The 18,952-nt window shown below is 41.7% G+C and overlaps 1 protein-coding gene across 1 annotated transcript in view; it reads left to right on the top strand.

Moving 5' to 3' along the window:
* SLC26A7 (solute carrier family 26 member 7) overlaps window positions 1–8,420 on the top strand; it is an 84,938-nt gene extending 76,518 nt beyond the window's left edge. The window contains exons 15-18 of the mRNA XM_048507268.1: window positions 873–976; window positions 2,702–2,756; window positions 2,850–2,953; window positions 5,137–8,420. Of these exons, the coding sequence (XP_048363225.1) occupies window positions 873–976; window positions 2,702–2,756; window positions 2,850–2,953; window positions 5,137–5,172 (299 nt within the window). The 3' untranslated portion in view covers window positions 5,173–8,420. The remainder of the gene's footprint in view (window positions 1–872; window positions 977–2,701; window positions 2,757–2,849; window positions 2,954–5,136) is intronic.
* The last annotated feature ends 10,532 nt before the right edge of the window (window positions 8,421–18,952 follow it).

The raw sequence follows: 18,952 nt of genomic DNA, 5'->3' as shown, positions 1-18,952 counted from the left end.
TTTTGGAACCTGACAGGGCTGCCAGGTCTCTTGCTATAGTGGATGATATTCAAGCGGCAGCCCTGACTTCCACTGCCACTTGGTAAAGAGTGGCAATGCGGAAAAAAAGCTGAAAATTGCCAATAGCAAGACATTCTAGGATTCAGTGGAAACTTGATGGTAAAACCATAGTTTCCAGTGAATCGTACAGCATCACTTCAGTGGTGTGATGTCACTTCCAGGTTCCTCACAAGTCATTACCAAATTACAAGTTGAGGACTGGGGAACAAAATTAGATCCCATTAGATTTTTGCCAAGTTTAATTCTAAATCCACTGGGAAATCCATGAATTTTGGTGGTGTACAAATGGTATTTATAATCCTGTCAATGACAAACCCAGATAAGTTTCCAAGGAGCTTCAGTATTTTGCTGAAAATAGTCTGAAAGGGAAGCAGTCCGTGAGGGTGGAACATGAAGGTGGTGCTGTTGGGTGACCACATAATGTCAATTCAAAAACAAACACCCAGTAGTGCTGTCTCACCTCTCTAGGAATCTTAGGAATGGTAAAACCTGTAGAATTCTTGGCAATAATGAGAGTGGACTAATGCCGCTTCTGGAGGTCCCTCAGAAGAGATGTCATGCTATTGCAGGTTGTGATGTATTTAGATTAGATTTCTCCTGTTAGCTGCAGGAACTGTGGCGGGAAGTGAACGGTCAGGGCAGTGGATTTCTTGCCCCCAGCAGGACACCAGAAGCCCTATTAATACCGCATGTTCTTTTCTTTTTTTGCTGATTACTCAAAGTATGTTTAATCATATCAAAATGTGAAAAATATCTGAAAATATCGAAGTGTTGCTTTACCACAAACAACCTTTTTTTAACCAATCATACAGATGAGTCTTCAGCACAGCAGCTTCCCAGCGAAAGGCGCACCCTAATATTAGACTGTAGTGGCCTGACTTTCTTTGACTACACTGGCCTCTCAGTGCTCACTCAGGTATTTATGAGCCCTTTATGTGTTTTTTTGTTCACTTAGGTGTGCTATTTGGGCAATTCTACTTGCACAGCATGTTCCAGAGTCTCTTCGCAAAAACAATCATATATTTAATCAGTTTTACTAAACAATTTCTTGGCTGGTAAATGAGTACCTAGTACGGGACATACAGAGTTTCCGCAGGGCCTGTAAAACGGACCTGTTCCGCCAGGCATTTGGCCAGCCGGGATAACACCACACTCTGTGACAAATATCTGGTCTCCATGGGTACAAGAAATGGGGAAGGGGAAACAATTTTAATTGCCATCAGAATTTTAATAATTTATATATGGTTTTAACTGAGATAAATGCGGAATGGATTTTAACTGTTTTGTATATTGATGGACACCGCCCTGAGCCCTTCGGGGAAGGGCGGTATAGAAATTCAATAAAATAAATAAATAAATAGCTAAGGGGTAAAGAATAGCAGGGGAAAGTTTGGCAAACTACCCCACAAAACGGCTTGCCTATAAAATCACTGCTCGCAGTGGTACCCCTGGGTCGGACACGACTGAAGGGGAAACTTTACTTTACTTTACTAAACCATTATTAGTGATAGATGAATGTTTATTTAGTTGGGGAATGTTACTCTCATCCTAGTATGCTGATCCAAAACAACGCCCCACCTTTGAAGTACAAGGAATGGGCACAAAATCTTTGCATAGTTCCTTAATTCTTTCAGAATTTCAGATCAAATTCATATGTGCATGTTTGTCATGTGTTAACTGCACCATTAAGTGATGCTTTGTATGTGTAAAATAGCTATCAGAGATCAAACACCAGCAGTTAGAACTTTCCTATCATTTCATGTTGATTTCAGACTTGCTATTTGTCAGGGGAATCTATCTTATCCCATCTTCTGATGAACATGTTTATCAGAGAAAAGTCAATGCATTCCCTGATGGAGATATTCATAATGAAGTAGAGAAACTTAGTATGCTGAAAAACCGGATTCTGTGAGATTCAGTGGTTAGCATGTTCCACACAACAAGTTTAGAAGTCTTAACTTCAGCTTTCTAATCACGATTTGGAAAAATCACGTCGATTACTAGAAACAAACAATGAACATACATTCTAACCAGTTCCACAAACTGTATTGTCTTCAATGTATGGCTAATATTTACACTAGAGACCACTTTCAGCAAAGCCTGATTTTAACCCTTGCATGCAAACAAAACATTCTTAGCGTTAGCCCATTTTTCCAGTTGACATGGTATTTTTGCCATCTTAATATTGATTAGATTGCATCCTATCTCAAGTATTATCAGATCAAACTGAACACATACCAGTTTAGCAGGATCGAACACTTCCAAGGTGGCATTGCTGGTTTCAGGACATTACAAAGCTGGAAAAATTTGGGAAGTGGATGCTTATATTATGGAACATCTCTCTCTAGTGGCCACTTTTAATATTGCATTAGTATTTTTGCTAAATAAATCTTTATTGGTTTTAGCCTTTGAATACATATTAATTGTAAGTAAGAATGGTGTCTTCTTAATGCAGCGAGAGGAGGGATAATGTACCTTGCTAATTTCCATATGTATATTCATGTGATGTACATCCGGCTGGATTAATTTAAAAGCCACCAGATATCAAATTCCAATTATGAGGAGTAGCAGGTCGGAGAGACAATGTTTTCACTTAAATTTGATACTGAGTTCACTTTGTTTAATATTTGTACTCTTTTAGATCTTCATGGATTCTAAAAAAAGAAATATTGATGTTTTGCTAGCAAACTGCAAAGGCAAGTATTGGTTTGCTACACGTATAAATTCAACAACTGACACTTTGATGTGCTGAAAAAATAAAAACATTCACACGCAATGTCTTATTACAGCTTCATTGATAAAGGCAATGAAGCTCAGTGGAAAAATAGAGTCTGAAAGCCCCATCTTCTTTGAGTCTCTTTCTTCAGCTGTTGGTACCATTCAACTAAGCAGGGTGAGTCTAACTTTATAAAGAGATAACTGCCAACTTTGTTTGTTTCTGTTGGGGTGAAAATAGCCAGATGCCTCTAGGAAATTAAAAACAAATGCCATGGCCAACCTTGGTTCAATCTCAGCACCCAGTACTGTGCAATGTGCCATTTCTGCCTCTTGTGGTTCGTTGCCACTGATGGTATTTTTTTTTAAAAAACCTCTGCTGGAAGCGGCCTTCAGACCTGTAGCAAAGAAGCACATGGGTCAGTTGTAGGCTATGTGATAAAGTATTTCCTTTTTGTTTCTCTTACCTGCTGATTTCTTTGGATGACCTGAAAACTTCCATATTGAGAGGTAAGTAACTCTTTTCCTATTTGCACTGTCAAGCAGAACCTAAACTTACATCAGGCCTCCTTAGAGTTCCCAATGATTTATCTAAGTCAGGGGTGTCCAACTCTGGTGCCCCAGATATGACAATTGGCCATGTTGGCAGGGGCTGATGTGAATCATAGTCCATGGATATCTGGGGCACCAGAGTTGGACACCCTGATCTGAGTCAACCCACTCTACATATTGGTTTGCTTATGCCTAATCCGTGAGAATATACACACAGTATCTGGAAACAAAGGCAGCAAGCACATCTGGGCATATGGGTAGCTGGAATCCACATCGGCCAACGATGGTCACCTGCTGCACCTGTGGCTCTCTCTGCCATCCCTCTGCTTCACTGGAGGCTGTGTACAGCTGCAACTGTTCTTAAATCAGATGCTCAGACAGTGTGTGGAGTTTGGCTTTCCGTTGTTTTATGCATGACTACAAAGTTGGCCAGAGCCCAAGACAGAATGCCCTCCAAGACAGATTAAAGTCAAAATAGTCAATGGGCTGTTGTTTTCTGTTTCTTTCTCCCTGCTATTTCTATGAACAGCCACATTTGGTAATTCAATTAGAAAAAGCTTCCTTTCCCACCCAAATTGCTCTTGGCTGATCAACTGAACTAGGGAAAGCTAGGGGTATTAGCTAAGCTTAGTTGCAGAAAGGAGGAAACACAATCATTTAGCTGTTTGAAACATATGCACTGTTTGGGTAGGTCTTTACAGACTTGGGTCTTTTTGAACAACAAGGGAGGGTTTATTTTGGTTTTGGTTTTTTTGCCCTCCACTTTTACAGTCACCACATGGTTTCAAGGGTGCCATATGCATTGAATCTCCCTGCCTTCTGACTTTAGGCAGTGAAAGGCTCACACTTTTGTCCAAACTAAGGTGTCCATGGAATTTTTGAACCATCTCAAACAGCCGGTTTCCACAGACTTCCTTTCATGTGGAGTTGGCAGAAAGAACTACTCATTAGAGGCAAATGGGTTTCATGAATCTTCCCTTAGCAGCACAGAAAAAAACCCATCTAAGACCTTTAGAAGAGCCCTGCTAAATCAGACCAGCTCTATATGTAGTCCAGCATCTTGTTTCAGCTCAACAGCCAACCCTAAAGGACCAACCAGCAGGGAATAGAGATGTTGCTTTCTGGCCATTGGTATTCAAAGTCTTACTGCCTTTGAATAGGGAAGTTAGTTACTAGTGGCTAGTTGCTTATGGCTAGTTGGCTTTGATGACTGTCTCCTCCATGAGCCTATCTAATTGCCTTTCAAAGCCATCAGTTCTGTGCCATCACTATGTCCACTAGCACTGAATTCCAAAATGTAATTCCTCATTGACTAAAAAAGTACTTACTTTTGTCTATGCCGTAGCAGGCTCCATGTGCCATCCTAGACACATAGTGCAGTCAAGCCTACACCTCCCCCCTGCCCTTCTATCCAATTCTATGCAAATGGCAATAGGTTATTAGCTGGATCTCAGTCATAAAATGAAACTTAGTTCAATATTAGAACATTGTCTCAGGTTCAGTCCTGATACTTCTAGATAAAAGATTTTAGGTGGCAAGTTTGGGTCAGACTTCCTCCTGATAACATGGAGAACTACTGCCACTCAGAGAAGAAAGTACTGGGGTAGATTCTGACTCTGTAAGCTATGTAGTAGCTTCGTATGTTCTTAATCCTCAGTGTCCAAACCTGGTGTTTGTAGGTGCAAGATACGTTTTCCAGGTTAAGTGCCTGGATTATTGCCAGGCCACATACTAATGCAGATATTGTGTGTGTTATAGTCTTGAATATATCTCCATGCAGTTAAGGCATCTTTGTCTTTTCAATTTTAGAATATGTGCAAGTTTAATGAACACAGTGAGGTCTGATGCTGGCCAGACGGGTATACTGATCTGCTCACCTCCAGACAGAAAAACACCACGGTGTTTCCCTGGATCTTTATGCACAAGATTTGTTGGTGATGAATTGTATGCTGAGTATCCATCAAACCCAGCAGCAGCAGTGTTTACTTGTGTGCAGGTCCTTAAGGATTCCCTCCGAATTACCCAAGTGACTTTTTTTTCATAACCTGGATCGACCTTAGTAGTTACATATTTTGTATGCATTTAGATTTTTTTAAAAAGAAAATAGAAAACAATAGTTAGGACTTATTACAGCGATGTATATTGTTTTAGTTCTGTCCTGTTACTTAGTGGTATCATTTCTGTGTGTGAGAGAATGAAGAATTATTGAATTTTGTTCTACAGCTGATGTTATCTGATCTCAAATGATGGCATCTGAATATACCAACGGTGATATAAGATCAGTTCTCAAATACCTGCAGTGCACATTGGTGAAATTATGCTGTGGCCTATAACTCTAGTGTGTTGATACTGACACTCTTTGTCAAAGTCACTGCTTTCACTGGTTGTTTCAAGTATCACCTGTCCTGTGCTTATTTTCTCATGATTTTATAATAGGAGGGGGGGGGGGGGTTATGGTTGTTCCCAATAGCCATCACCACCTGCTACAATCTCAGGGGTGGAAGCGGTTTAGCATTCGATGCCAAGATTCTCCAGTTCGAACCTTGCTCACACATATATAAACTGAGATAGCTCCATTGCCTTCAGCAGGATAGTTTTTGTTTACAGTGAGTTTGAATGTTTAAAATATTTTGTAGCAGATTAAAAAAGGGAGGCCCTACATTTATTGTCAAATCTGCTACAAAATAATATATTTGCGTGAGGAAGTGTGCAGTTTCTGTATGTGTGTGGGTGGATGTACACACAGCTGCAGATATGAGGTACTTTGCATACAAAGAGGAAGATTTACATAGATTTGGAGTTTTATATGGTTTTAGACATTAGGAACTGGCGTCACCGAGCATGCTCTAGGTTTCTTTATATCACTGCCAAACGGTGCAGAGTTGTACAGCAATACTGAATTGTTCTCAATCATCCAGACCATAATTTGTCAAGTTATAGCTACATATGAAGAAATAATAAATGAAAAGCATATACAATTACATTTCCCCCAGACAAATGTCTATGTTTGTCTATAAATCACCCTTAAATGGCATCATACAAAGATGATTGACTGCGTAGAATCCTTACATGATTCCATTCACTACTGAATCCCTCGACACTCACGTGATTCATCTAAGAAAGATAACAAGCAGTCAGGGTGGGAAACAAAACCAAAGAAACAACAGGGGAAACAGGCATCATGTTTGGGGGAAACGTCTATTCTACTGTGATTACTAAATTCAATCCAAAAATTAAGAGTGGAGCATATTTCATCTCTAAAAGTTAGCATTATTTTATAAACAAAATTGGGATAGTCTAGGTTGTAATTAATTAACATTCCAAGGAATTTCAAAGTTAGGCACAGTAACTGTTGCTGGTTGAACAAGGAAAGTTTGGTACTCTGTGCTGATGTGAATGCTTGCGGGGCCTGCAGTGGTATTCAAGCAAAGCTTTACATATGTTATGATCTCCTTGAACTTAGCACAGCAGCTCTTAGCAATAGATTTATTCAGGCAGTTTATTGCAACCTGCCTAAATAAATCTAATTTGCAAACTGGTCATATGAATTCTTCTGAAGACATCCACTGTTTATTGGATGGCTTTCTTTGAATCCCTAGAGAGCATGTAGCTGAACCTAGTAAAGCTGACAGTCACAACTGCAGAGGCGTAGCAAGGGGGGAAAGTGCCCAGTGCACTGGTGCGTCCTCCGCCTCCGTCCCGCTCCAGAACACCCCCACCACGCCCCTGGAATTCCCTTGCCACACCCCCACAGGGGCGCGTGCTCGGTGTGTCGCCCCCCTGTTCCCTTCGAGCTACACTTCTGCACAACTGTAAGCCTCTTTTTACTGGATATGAACAGATTTCCCTGGTTCTGTTCTTGTGTTGTTCCCAAATTTCTCTTGGCATTGTAAAACTAAACAGGTATCTAGTGACACCTTAAAGATTAACAAGATTTTATTTCAGCATAAGCATTTGTGGACTGAAGCCCATGAAAGCTGATGCTAGCATAAAGTCTTTTTACTTGTCAGATGCCACCAAACTTCTGGTTTCTTGTTGCTTTTTCCCCCTGCAGCATAGGTGGAATTTCCTCTGCATTTTGTTCTGCTCTCTTTAAATCCAGTTGACTTTAGAAAGTTTTGAAAAATTGCAGAACTGGCATCTGTTTGGTTACCCTTTTAGGTTTTTCAAAGTTCATGTGTTCCTTGGGGGACGGGACTTGATCTCCCTACATTCACAACATTCTGCAAGATGCCACTCACTTGATGCAATTGTACATTCAATTGCATTAATATTCTTTGTCTTGGTGTTTTCCTAATGCACAGGTATGCATTTGGAAAAGTAGATACAGAAAGAGGTTTATACAACTCTACATGCAAACAGATCAAGATTTCTCTCTTGTGGTATTTTATCAATGTGTATAAGAATCAGAGGGTTTTTTAAAGGTGCTAATGAATTTAAGGAATTGGAAGATGAAGCAAATGGCATGTTATGTTCAGTATAAAATCCAGAAATTGAAAAATGGAGCAACAGGGAATTTTTGCTACTTTGCTTCAATAACAAGAACTGATCATTTGAAACTTCAAAATCAAAGGGAGATTTAAGAAGAAGAGAATTTTGGAAGCATCTGTGTTTCAGAGTTCTCCATTGGTTCAGTGTGATGTAGTATAACTCAGTGGTATTTCTCAGTATTTTTTATTTTCATCTGGCACTTTAAAGAAAGCACTGTCTGTTTTACTTACAGCAACAGTCTGTACTTTCTCAGCTATTTCATTAATTTCACACTTTGCTATCACCTTTTAAGAAATCTTTTCCAAACATCATACTACTAGAAAAGCAGAACTATGCATTCCAGCACATTCTCCAAAAGTGGAGAGACAGATGCTGTCTGGAATTATATAACAGACTATGATGGAGACAGGTGTCTCTGTTGTTTGCTCCCAGCTTTTAGTAAGTGGAAGTGGACTGATGAGCCTGAAAGTTTGAAGAATTTGGCTTATCTCCATGAAACTGGCCAGTTCTTTTGAGAATAAGTACCTAAGCTAACGAGAGGAGTTGTTTTTTATACCCTTCTTTTCTCTACCTTTAAGGAGTCTCAAAGAAGCTTACAATCACATTCCCTTCCTCTTCCCATCACAGATACCTTGTGAGGTAGATGGGGCGGAGAGAGTACTGAGAGAACTGTGACGGGCCCAAGGTCACTCCGCAGGTTTCATGTGGAGGTGTGGAGAATAATATGTGATTCTCACTACACCACACCGGATTTTGCCAGCAAGGGGAAGGGAGCGTGGTATAGCCTGATCTCATCAGATATGGGAAGCTAAGTAGGGTCAGAGAGAAGGGAGGCTGCCAAACCACCTCTGCCTTTCACTTGCCTTTCACTTGTCTTGAAAGCCCCTTTTTGGGGTTGTCATAAGTTGGCTCCAACTTGATAGCACTTTGCATGCACATACATACCCCCCAAGCAAATATCCTTCACTACTTGCTGTGGCAATTCCTAGCACAATAGACTGTTCTCTTTCTTTCTTTCTTTCTTTCTTTCTTTCTTTCTTTCTTTCTTTCTTTCTTTCTTTCTTTCTTTCTTTCTTTCTTTCTTTCTTTCTTTCTTTCTTTCTTTCTCACTCCATCTCTCCCTTACTACAGCAGCCAATCCCAGCACAGGGTTTGTGGTGGTCAAAGGAAACCCAATCCTCCCCTTTTCACAATTGAAAAAGCTGGTTGGATCCACCCTGCCAAATCTCTAAAGTTTTACATATCTACAAGGTAAAGGTAGTTCAAAAAATAGAACTCAATTACAGCATTATAGAACAATGTTGGTGACAACCATAAATAATGCATTAAAATGTGTAATGAGGGAGATCTGCTAAGATTATTGCTATGCAAATTAAATGTCCCTAATGTTCATCACGTGCTTTTCCTTTTAAAGGTTATTTCTCCCTGAATCCATATATTAAGTGTCAAAAAGTCTGGCTTTAGCTACCTTATTGTAATTTATTAGATTTTGGGACAGAGCTGGATGCCATAAATCTATAATTTAGAATACCTTCCTTTTTCATGAAAACTTTTAATGTGCCAAAAAGCATTTGTGAATATTGTTTGACATTTACTGGCTTGCAAAATATACCGATGAGTTGTTTTGAAAATAATGCGTACCCTAGGAGAGGATACATCCCTCTATCTACCAAAAAATCCTTAACAAAAGGAGCAGATCTGGACTGGCTGTTAAGTGGTGCTTTCATCTTCAAATGCATTTTTGCAAGGATTAGACAATCAGCTCATTTCTATATGTTTAACAATGCATTTCATTTGTTCTTTTCCTGTTTGTTATCAGCATATGCAATAATGATAAATTTATACAGAAATAAAGTGCAATGTGAGGTAATTTTCATACTGAAGGAAGAATGGTTTATTTTCTTTTTGATGATACTGTGTTAAAGTGTTTTTATTTTACTTTTACATTCCGTGCAAAATGATCCAGACGTTATCAACTTGAGTATATAAAATTTTAGTGACGATAAGATACAAGAATATGGGATTGCCTTCAGACTATTGTTTGCATAAACATTTCTTATTCTTCATGGTTATTTTTTTAAAGGATCACAAAATCTCAGCATGGTTTTAATAATTGGTTTTTCCTGTTCAATAGGGTCTGAGAAAAATCCAAGGAAAAAAGTGAATGCAGCATATAGGATCCAAATTCTATGTTCCCTGAGGGGTAAAACACGAATACAATTGCTCTACATTACACGTTCAATTGAGTGAATATAACATGGTTGCTACTAAGTCACATGGGGGAAAACACACCCATATGACCTGGTTGTAGAGTTGCCAACCTCCAGGTAGTAGCTGGAGATCTCCCACCATTACAACTGATCTCCAGGCAACAGAAATCAGTTTGCCATGTAAAAATGGCTAAAGAAGGTGGACTATTGAATGGCTAAAGAAGGCTATTGAAGTGCCCAAATCCCGCTGTCCTTAGGCTCCACCCCTAAATCTCCAGGCCTCGGATTTCGTCAGCTTGCAGGCGAAATCCAAGGTGACTTTTGCGTAAATTCGCTGCGCTGCTTGCGTTGCGCCTGTGCAGACAGTGTAGCCTCGGTTTCAGTTTTTGTCAATAGTCACTGGACAGATTGCCGGTGAAAACGGGTTCCACGGTAAATTGCTGGCCTTTCAGAATAATCTCTCCAAATGCTCATCTGTGCATAGTTTCCGCATGTCCCTTTAAAATGATGTAATACTATTCCATCTACCTACAGGTCTAACGGTCATATATGCCACACACCCCCCCCCCCGGATAAAAATCTGTACTATTTATTCATGTTAAATATGTATATCCCACCTTGTTTATTTATTTGCTTCATTCAAATCAACCTCTCTCCACAAAGGGAACCAAAGTGGATTACATTATTCTCCTCTCCTCCATTTTGTCCTCACAACAACTCTTAGGTAAGTTAGGCTGAGAGATAGCGACTGACCCAAGATCACCCAGCAAGTTTCATGGCAGAGTGGGGATTCGAACCTGCTCTCCCAGATCCTAGTTCAATCTTGGGAGCACTACACCACACCAATTCCAATGCAGCCAACAAAGCAGCAATGCAGATACACAGTTTAAAACACAGCCAAATCTTCCAAAAAGGTTTAGTCTTTGACGAATGCCCTTTGGAATCAAATCATCTTGCACTCCTTAGGTAGGGCCTGCAGATCTTCCAGCATTACACTGATCTCCAGATTACAGTGATCTCCAATTAAATCGGTACTTTGGAGGGTGAACTCTGTGGCATTATGACCTGTAGAGGGCCTTCCTCTCTCCAAACCCCACTCTTGGCTCCACACCCAAATCTTCAGGAATTTTCCAGCCCAGAGCTGGTTTCTTCCACCCTGCAGCTCATTTCAGAGAAATGGACCATTTTAAAGAAGCCAATGACTAAGCCACGCCATACAAAAAAACCCCAAGAGAGGGTACCATCAATAGACAGTTGTCTGAGGAACACAATTGGCATACTGGACTATATCAGCAGATGTGGTCAGACCAACTGCTCAGTTTGAGGCTGGGTGCAATCTGGCTGGGTCGAGCTTTAAAGCTTTCCAGGCTCGAGGGATTGAACCTGGAACCTTCTGCATGCAAAGCAGAGACTCTTCCGCTGATATGACTGCTCACCTCCAGGTGATAGCTGGAGATCTCCTGGGATTACAACTGGTCTCCATGTGACAGAGATCCGTTCACCTAGAAAATGGCCACTTTAGAAAGTGGCTTTATGACATTATTTCTCGTTGGAGTCCCCCACCAAGCCCCACCTTCCTCAGGCTCCACCCCAAAATCACCAAGTATTTTCCAACCTGGAGCTGGCAGCCTGATCCAGTGAGCCACAGCATGTAGTTTGTCTCTATTACGCAAAAAAAACCCCCATCATGAGCAAAAACACATCTCTCAGGTAAGGAGCACAATTCTGCCCTCTACTTGCAAGGTAAATTGTAAGGAATGGGGAGTTCCCAGTCCTCCACATTACTCAGAAACTTAGGAGGGTGAATAGAACCTGCTTACCAGAAATGTTGGAGTTGGAAGGTGCTTGGACAGTAGCCAATATTGCCACAACTTGATCAAACTGTGTTGGATTCTGGGCATGATGCAAACTGGCTCATCTACATGAAGATTTGGGAGTGGAGCCTGGAGAAGGTGGTGTTTGGGGAGGGCAGAACCTCATTGGTATGTGATGTCATACAGTTCACCCTCAAAAGCAACCATTTTCTCCAGGGAAACTGATCTCTGTTGTCTAGAGATCACATGTAATAGCAAGAGATCTCTAGGTAACACTTGAAGGTTTGCAACTGTACCTACCACTTTCGTACAGTCGTCATCTATAGATTGAGAAATTCCTGTAAATTTATGGGCAAAGCCTGGGGAGAGCGGATTATAGGGAGGGGAATGACATCAGCATTATATAAGGCCATACAGTCTTCTCTCCAGAGTAGTAATTTTCTCGAGGGGAATGCTCTCGGCAGTCTGGAGATCAGCTGTTATTCCAGGAGATCTCCAGTCCCCACCTGGAGTTTGGCAGCCCTGTACCCTCATTGCTCCATAGCCTGTGGTTAGTAAACAAAGTCTTCCTTCCTTATCTACTGTTAATCCTTCTGCAGCATTACTTTTGCATAGCTGCTTGACAACTGATGTGCTGCATGAATTGGCACATAGCTTCTACCTTTGCAACTCTCAAAGTCAGTTATAGTACAGCCCTAAAAACAGTTACCCTCTTCTAAGCCTACTGACTTCAGTTCACTTAGAAGGGTATAATTCTACTTGAGATTGTTCTGTAAGTCTCTCCAGCTATTTATATAAAAGATGGAGACCAACTGCCATTTGCAATGCAGATACAGCATTCTGGCCCATGTAGGTTTAGTATTTGCATTAGAAATAAACTTAACCGAAAACCTCTCACAGCCTTGTGTATGAAATCTACCTCAGATTTTCAGCAGTACAGCTGCCTCACACATTTTCCCATGAGAGAGGAGTTCTGGGCCATCCAAAGCTACCTTGCTCTAGTGGCGTCTGCAATACCCTGGGAGAAACATTGATTGCAGAGGCTGGTGAAGCCATTTATCCTGAATTGCATGGCTTTTGTAGGTTTAAGGCAGCCCCTTAACATTACTTTAACATAGATTTTTATGTGCAAATTAGCAGCTAAATTCATTATGAAAACTCATTTACCAAAGGGCTGACACCAGACAAAGCCCGAGGCAGCTATGGAACTCTGGGACACAACATCTGTTCCATAAAATTTAACTCCGGCATTTCAAGCATTTGTCTGTTCATTGCTGCATTACAGTTTCTCAAAACAACTACTTTTCTCCTCAGGACATACAAATTCTGACACAGACCTATCAAGGCCAAATGTCTCGTTCAGTTCTCTGAGGCATTACCAAGCAGACCAAGACTGACACACTCTTTTGACATTTAAAGGAAACACCTGTTCAGTTTTTAACATCATATATTTTTTTCTCTCATTCTCTTTCTCCCCAGCCCCACCATGGCAGAGATTGTGCTGATTTCCGTGTAGGTCTTATGTGTGCATTATGAGCCTTGATGTTTTATGTGAGCCAGTTAACAGTTTAGCTGATGTGTGAATGGCCTCAGTTACTAATTGGGGATGCTTCCCCTGGCATTTCAGCAACTGAGTCAGAAAGAAGCATCTGCCGCTGTTGCCCACGATCGATCAGCCACATCGCAAGGATCCATAGGCTGAAATCTCCATTAGTCTAAAGCTTCAAATTATACCGTCTGTCCCAATAAAAATAGGAAGAACTTGTATCTATTCTGCATATCTTGAGGCCCCATTTCTGCCATTCCTTCCAGGGCTCTTCCAGTTGGTGTTCTCAAGATAATAGTTCTTTATGGAACTTTAATGTTTATTGCTTTGCTGCAAAGAGCAGCCAGCTGAAAGCAGGGAAAATATAAAGCTGCTATTACTCTGGTGCAGGACTGAGAATGTTGGTTTTGCATGGAGGAACCCGGCTCCAAATTCCCACTTAGCTTGAAATTCTGTTCTTGGACATCAGCTAAACTATTTACCAACACAAGGTTGGTATCAGCATATTTTGAGGTGGGCCAGTTGCCAGAGCCCAGGGCTTCTGGAGGGGTCACTGTCACTCACCTCCCAGCTGCCTGTCCATATGCCATTTTCTGCCCATTTGCTTGCAATTTCTCATGCTTCCAGTTTCCCAGAATTGATGTGGAAGTGCATGCAGGTGGCAAGGCTCCTGGCAGCCACAGCACCACCAGCTCCATGCATCAGTCAGTGCTGTTGGGGGAAAGGGCATTAAGGTGGTGAAGATGGCTGTCAGTATAGATCACAGGTGTCAAACTCGTGGCCCTCCAGATGTTATGGACTACATTTCCCATAATCCCCTGCCAGCATCATGCTCCCAGGTTCTGTTGTCCACCACTGCTCCAATCAGCAATGGTGTGGTGGTTAAAAAAAAGCTGACACTGGCTGCATTGTTATGTAACTTCCTGGAAAATCCTGGAAGTGATAGAGGGTACCTGTAGGAACCACTGGTTTTTACCATAGAGAGAAGCAGCTATCATCACACCTCTCTATGTTCCCACACCCAGTCTTCCCACCTGTTGCCAGACTTCCTTTACTCTGAACTGAGGGTCCTCAAGGCAATGAAAACTCAAAACATTAAAACAATTAACCCACACAAACAAGAAGTGTCAGTGAGGGAATAGCAAACAAAACAGAGAAGCCTTCACTTTTATATAACAGTGATTGATGGGGACAGACAAATCTCATGGGAAGAAAATGCCATCATTTTGGTGCCATGATCGAGAGACATCTCTTTTTCAGGGTTGCTATCCATGACAGGGGCACCTGAAGCAGGTCCCCTGAACATAACCTCAGTAGTTGGACTGGTAATTTCACCAACAGCAGAATTTCAACACAACAAAATTAGTGACGAGTTTACAGCACATCAGCTTTATTTTTGCAAAACTAGTTTTTTTTTAAAAAAAAACAAAAATCAGCAGGGACACAAATATAATCTAATAACTCAGAGTCAGCAAAAAGCTCTGAGAAAAAAGTACTGTCTTGAAGGTTTTGCTAAACGGATGCATATGTGCCTTGGGCTCCTTTTCAGGCAGCCATGTTTGTATGTTACATGACAGCTCTAAAAAAACCCCACAGTCAATCTAAAATGTTAAAAACATTTGTGTATGTGTCCATCTATGTGTATGTGTCCATCTGTGTGTATGTGTCCATCTGGAGACACTCTTAGCACATGAAACATTGACAAATCTGCATGTTGTTGTCAGAGGAGACAGTTCAGACTCATAACTGTGGCCTATGCTGGCGACGTTGCAGATGTCAATATGCTTTCAAATGCTTATATTTTCTCTTAAGTGGCAGCATTCGAATGGACCTGTTGCAATGAGTGGCCCCTAAATTCTACAGTGGAGATCAAAAAGGAAGTGAAAAGGTGATGGAGCCTGAACAAATAGGATTTTGCATTCCTGTGGCCAAAGAGCTGGGGTCTCTGGGGGAGTGAGAGGAGTAGTTGTGTTGTGCAGGAGGTTACATTAGGCGACCCTTGATGTTCCTTCCAGCTCTTTGTTTCTAAGACATGGCCAGAGTAAGCTAGCTTGTGATGTAGAGACCAGAATTTGATAAAAGTGGGGGTGGAATGATTTGAATTTCTCACTGGAAAGCAAACTCAATGAGATAACTAAAATGACTTGCATCACAACCTTGTTTCCAACCAGAGACCTCTTCTCCATTCCTTATTTGGAAATATTCCCCAAACTCTGGACTTGTTTCTTCTTCAGTTTCTTTAAAGTCTTCTCCGTAAAATGCAGTTAATGCTACTATATGATCAATAACCATCTGTTGCTAATAAACTCCCTATCCTTCTCACCTTTTTCTCCAGCCGGCTGTCTACTCTCTTTCAACCTTAGACAAGGCTTGAGTAATTTTAGTGTTCTGTACAGCATCTAACTGGGAAGGGGATGGGGCTCAGTAGTACAACATCTGCTTTGGATGCAGAACGTTCCATCCCTGGCACAGCCAATTAAACATGATATGAAAGACATCAACCAGGATGTGAAAGACATCAAGCTGCTACCAGCCAGACAAGACTGATTTTGATACACCAATGATCAGCCTGAAGTGATCATGTGACCCTTGCTTCAATGTTCTAAACAGCGTCCAGCTCTTAGTTTACTGTCAGAACCTTTGGCAAAAAAACAAAGGAAACAATCCGAAAGATGTTCTGCCCCTGAAGATTTTGGGAGGGCTTCAGATCTTGCACAGATTTTATGCCCATTCCTCCCACCCACTTAGCACCCCCTCTCTGCCAAGTTCTCTGACTCTCTTAACTTAGACATTTCAATTGCTTATGAACAAAGGTTGTACATCCTGGCTCTGCAGTGCTTTGACTGTGTGTTACTTAGCATAGGGTGGAGGGTAGGAACAATGGATATTAATAAGGTGGTAATTAAAATGCAGGGATAGGCAGAACACAGCAATACAGATGCATGAGCTATTTCCTGAGTGGAGGGATGTCCAAACAGACTTTCACTCTCTTCTCTGACAAAAAGAAAATGGAGCTTTCACCTTTAATCAGTTTGGAAGGGATTTTGATCCCCTTTTGATCTATTTTTAACACATCTATTTTTCCCATTCTCTCCAAACACCACTGCATTTACTCCACTCATAAGCCAATATAATGAATTCCAAATCAGGTTTTGGTGGTTGCACTCCACACCACCCGCTCACTCCCTCTTTCACTTGCTCACTGCCCTCTTCTCTCTTCAGCACTCAGCACTTTAGTTTGTTTCAAGAGCAAATTCAGTGTGTTGATGGGGTTGCTGTTTTGTTAATTTGCTGGCAAGCTCATTCCCAAGCCCACTACTTTCTTGCCATCTCATTCCACGTGCCAGATGATAAGGCTGAGTTCTGTAGGCAACGTTTGAGACAGACAGTGGACCTTTTTTCAGTCATGTTGGCTGGTGAGATGCGACAGGGAGACAGGTGCCTGCTTCCACGCATGTACTCAAAGGACAATGGCCAAACTTTGGGGAGGAACAGGGTTGAGCTGAGGCTACTTCCTGTTGAACACCATGAATGCAGGTAGGTGATACTCTGAACTGGCCTCCATAGTCTCCATTGGTGTGAAATCATAGAGCCTTGCCATTTTTCTCCCACCAGGGAAGGGAGGTGGAACCTCTTTACCCCTTTTGTTTCTGCAAGTGAGCCCTCAGACTATGTTTGGTCCCAGCAAATGACTGACTTTGCCACCTTCTGAAGCTGGCTATGAGAAGATGCTTCTGATTTCATTGCAATATCATTTGAAGTAAGTGCCTGGACAGCATTTTTGCAGATTTATTCTGCATGTATGTGTGTACCTTCAGTAGTGTAAATTGATTTTGGACCAGTGTAGCTACACTGGCATCCAGTACACAGAAAGTCTACCCTTATATACCAGACGTTATACAAATTCAGTTTCAAATAGGTGGCATAAAGGAATTTGCTGATACATCTAGCTCAGGGGTAGGGAACCTGTGGCTTGAGAGCTGCATGCGGCTCTTCTGCCCTTGCTCTGCGGCTCCACGAGCCGAGCCGCCAGCCCCATCCTTGCCCGCCCTGCAGGCAGCAGGGCGGGCACACCAATTGCCCGCGGCCGGCTGGGCTGCGCCAGGCTGCGGGCTTCCCCTCTCGCCCGTCCCGTTGGAGCGGGGCGGGCGCTTTCCTGGCAGTCGGCGAGGCCGAGCCGCCGGCTTCATCCTTGCCCACCCTGCAGGCAGCAGGGCGGACGCATCCATGCGCTTCTCAGAATGAGCGGAGTAAAAAGTAAAAAAAACCCAATATATACAGTGTTATCTTTATTTTAAATGTCAAAAATTATTTGTGGCTCCAAGTGTTTGAAGCTCTAATCAGCCTATCATCAATCAAAAAATGGCTTGGCTGCATTCATAACCCACAAGGCCTTCTCCCATTGGTCCTTCAGGATAATTTTCAGTCCAGCTGGCATAAGAAAGTCCAAACCTCCATACAACAGATGGGACTCTCCATACAAGCTCTAATAGCCATGGGAGCTGATAGGGCCCGTATACAGGTCAAGCAGAGAATTTTTGATATTGAGAGACAAACAGATCTCCTAAAAACACCTAAGTACATTGCACTGGAACACCTAAGATGGCAAGTAACAACAGCACCATATCTGTTTTTCCTTGAAAACAGCAACACAAGAAGAGCTTTCTCTTTGGCCAGATGTAATTCTCTTCCCTCCTCGCTGTTAGAGGGGAAATACAAGAAAATCCCTTATGAAAAGAGGCTCTGCCCCTGCCCTCTAGGCGAAATAGATACATTAGAACACATGTTATTTAGATGTCCCACCTTTGAAAAGCCCCGAAAGGAAATCCTCAGCCCAGCTATGACAGGCCTAATAGGCCTAAACTACAAAGATGTACTGGCCTACATATTGACAGGTAGGGACCAGAAAATTACACGGGCAACGGCCCGGTTTTGTTCTTTAATCTACAAACACAATAAGAGACATCTGCCGGTTGAATAGTTTAGGGAGGGAAAGACTGAAGAAACTGTGAGCCTTAGAAGATATGGTCGGAGGCCGGAGTTTTCTAGTTTCTAGTAATGTCACTATAGGTTTTAGCAAGACTGCACAGGCACTTTACAAGTGTAGTTATATTAACTTTTTAATCTTTTGACATAATCAAATGTATTTTATCTACTACTTGCTTTTTCACGAGTTGACCTTTTAGTAAATAATCACCGACTGTGTAGAAGTGCACTTCTCAGTCTGTATTATTATGTGCTGGTCTTTGACTGCAATAAAGAATTTGATTTGATTTGTGTGTTTTCTTTTCCCGTGAAAAACGGGTCCAAATGGCTCTCTGAGTGTTAAAGGTTCCCTACCCCTGATCTAGCTGTATTGTAGAGGTCAGTGAAAATGAAAAATATGACTAATTCTACATCAACTTTAACTGGTCCAAGGAAAGGCAGTTTTGTTCACTTACAGTGCAATCCAAAGCAGAGTTACATTCTGTTTAGATTTGCATTATTATAAGAAGAAGAGTTTGGATTTATATCCCCCCTTGCTCTCCTGTAGGAGACTCAAAGGGGCTTACAATCTCCTTGCC

This window comes from Sphaerodactylus townsendi, linkage group LG09 (assembly GCF_021028975.2).
Source record: "Sphaerodactylus townsendi isolate TG3544 linkage group LG09, MPM_Stown_v2.3, whole genome shotgun sequence".
Lineage (NCBI taxonomy): Eukaryota > Metazoa > Chordata > Lepidosauria > Squamata > Sphaerodactylidae > Sphaerodactylus > Sphaerodactylus townsendi.
This window is presented reverse-complemented; position numbering and strand designations above follow the sequence as displayed.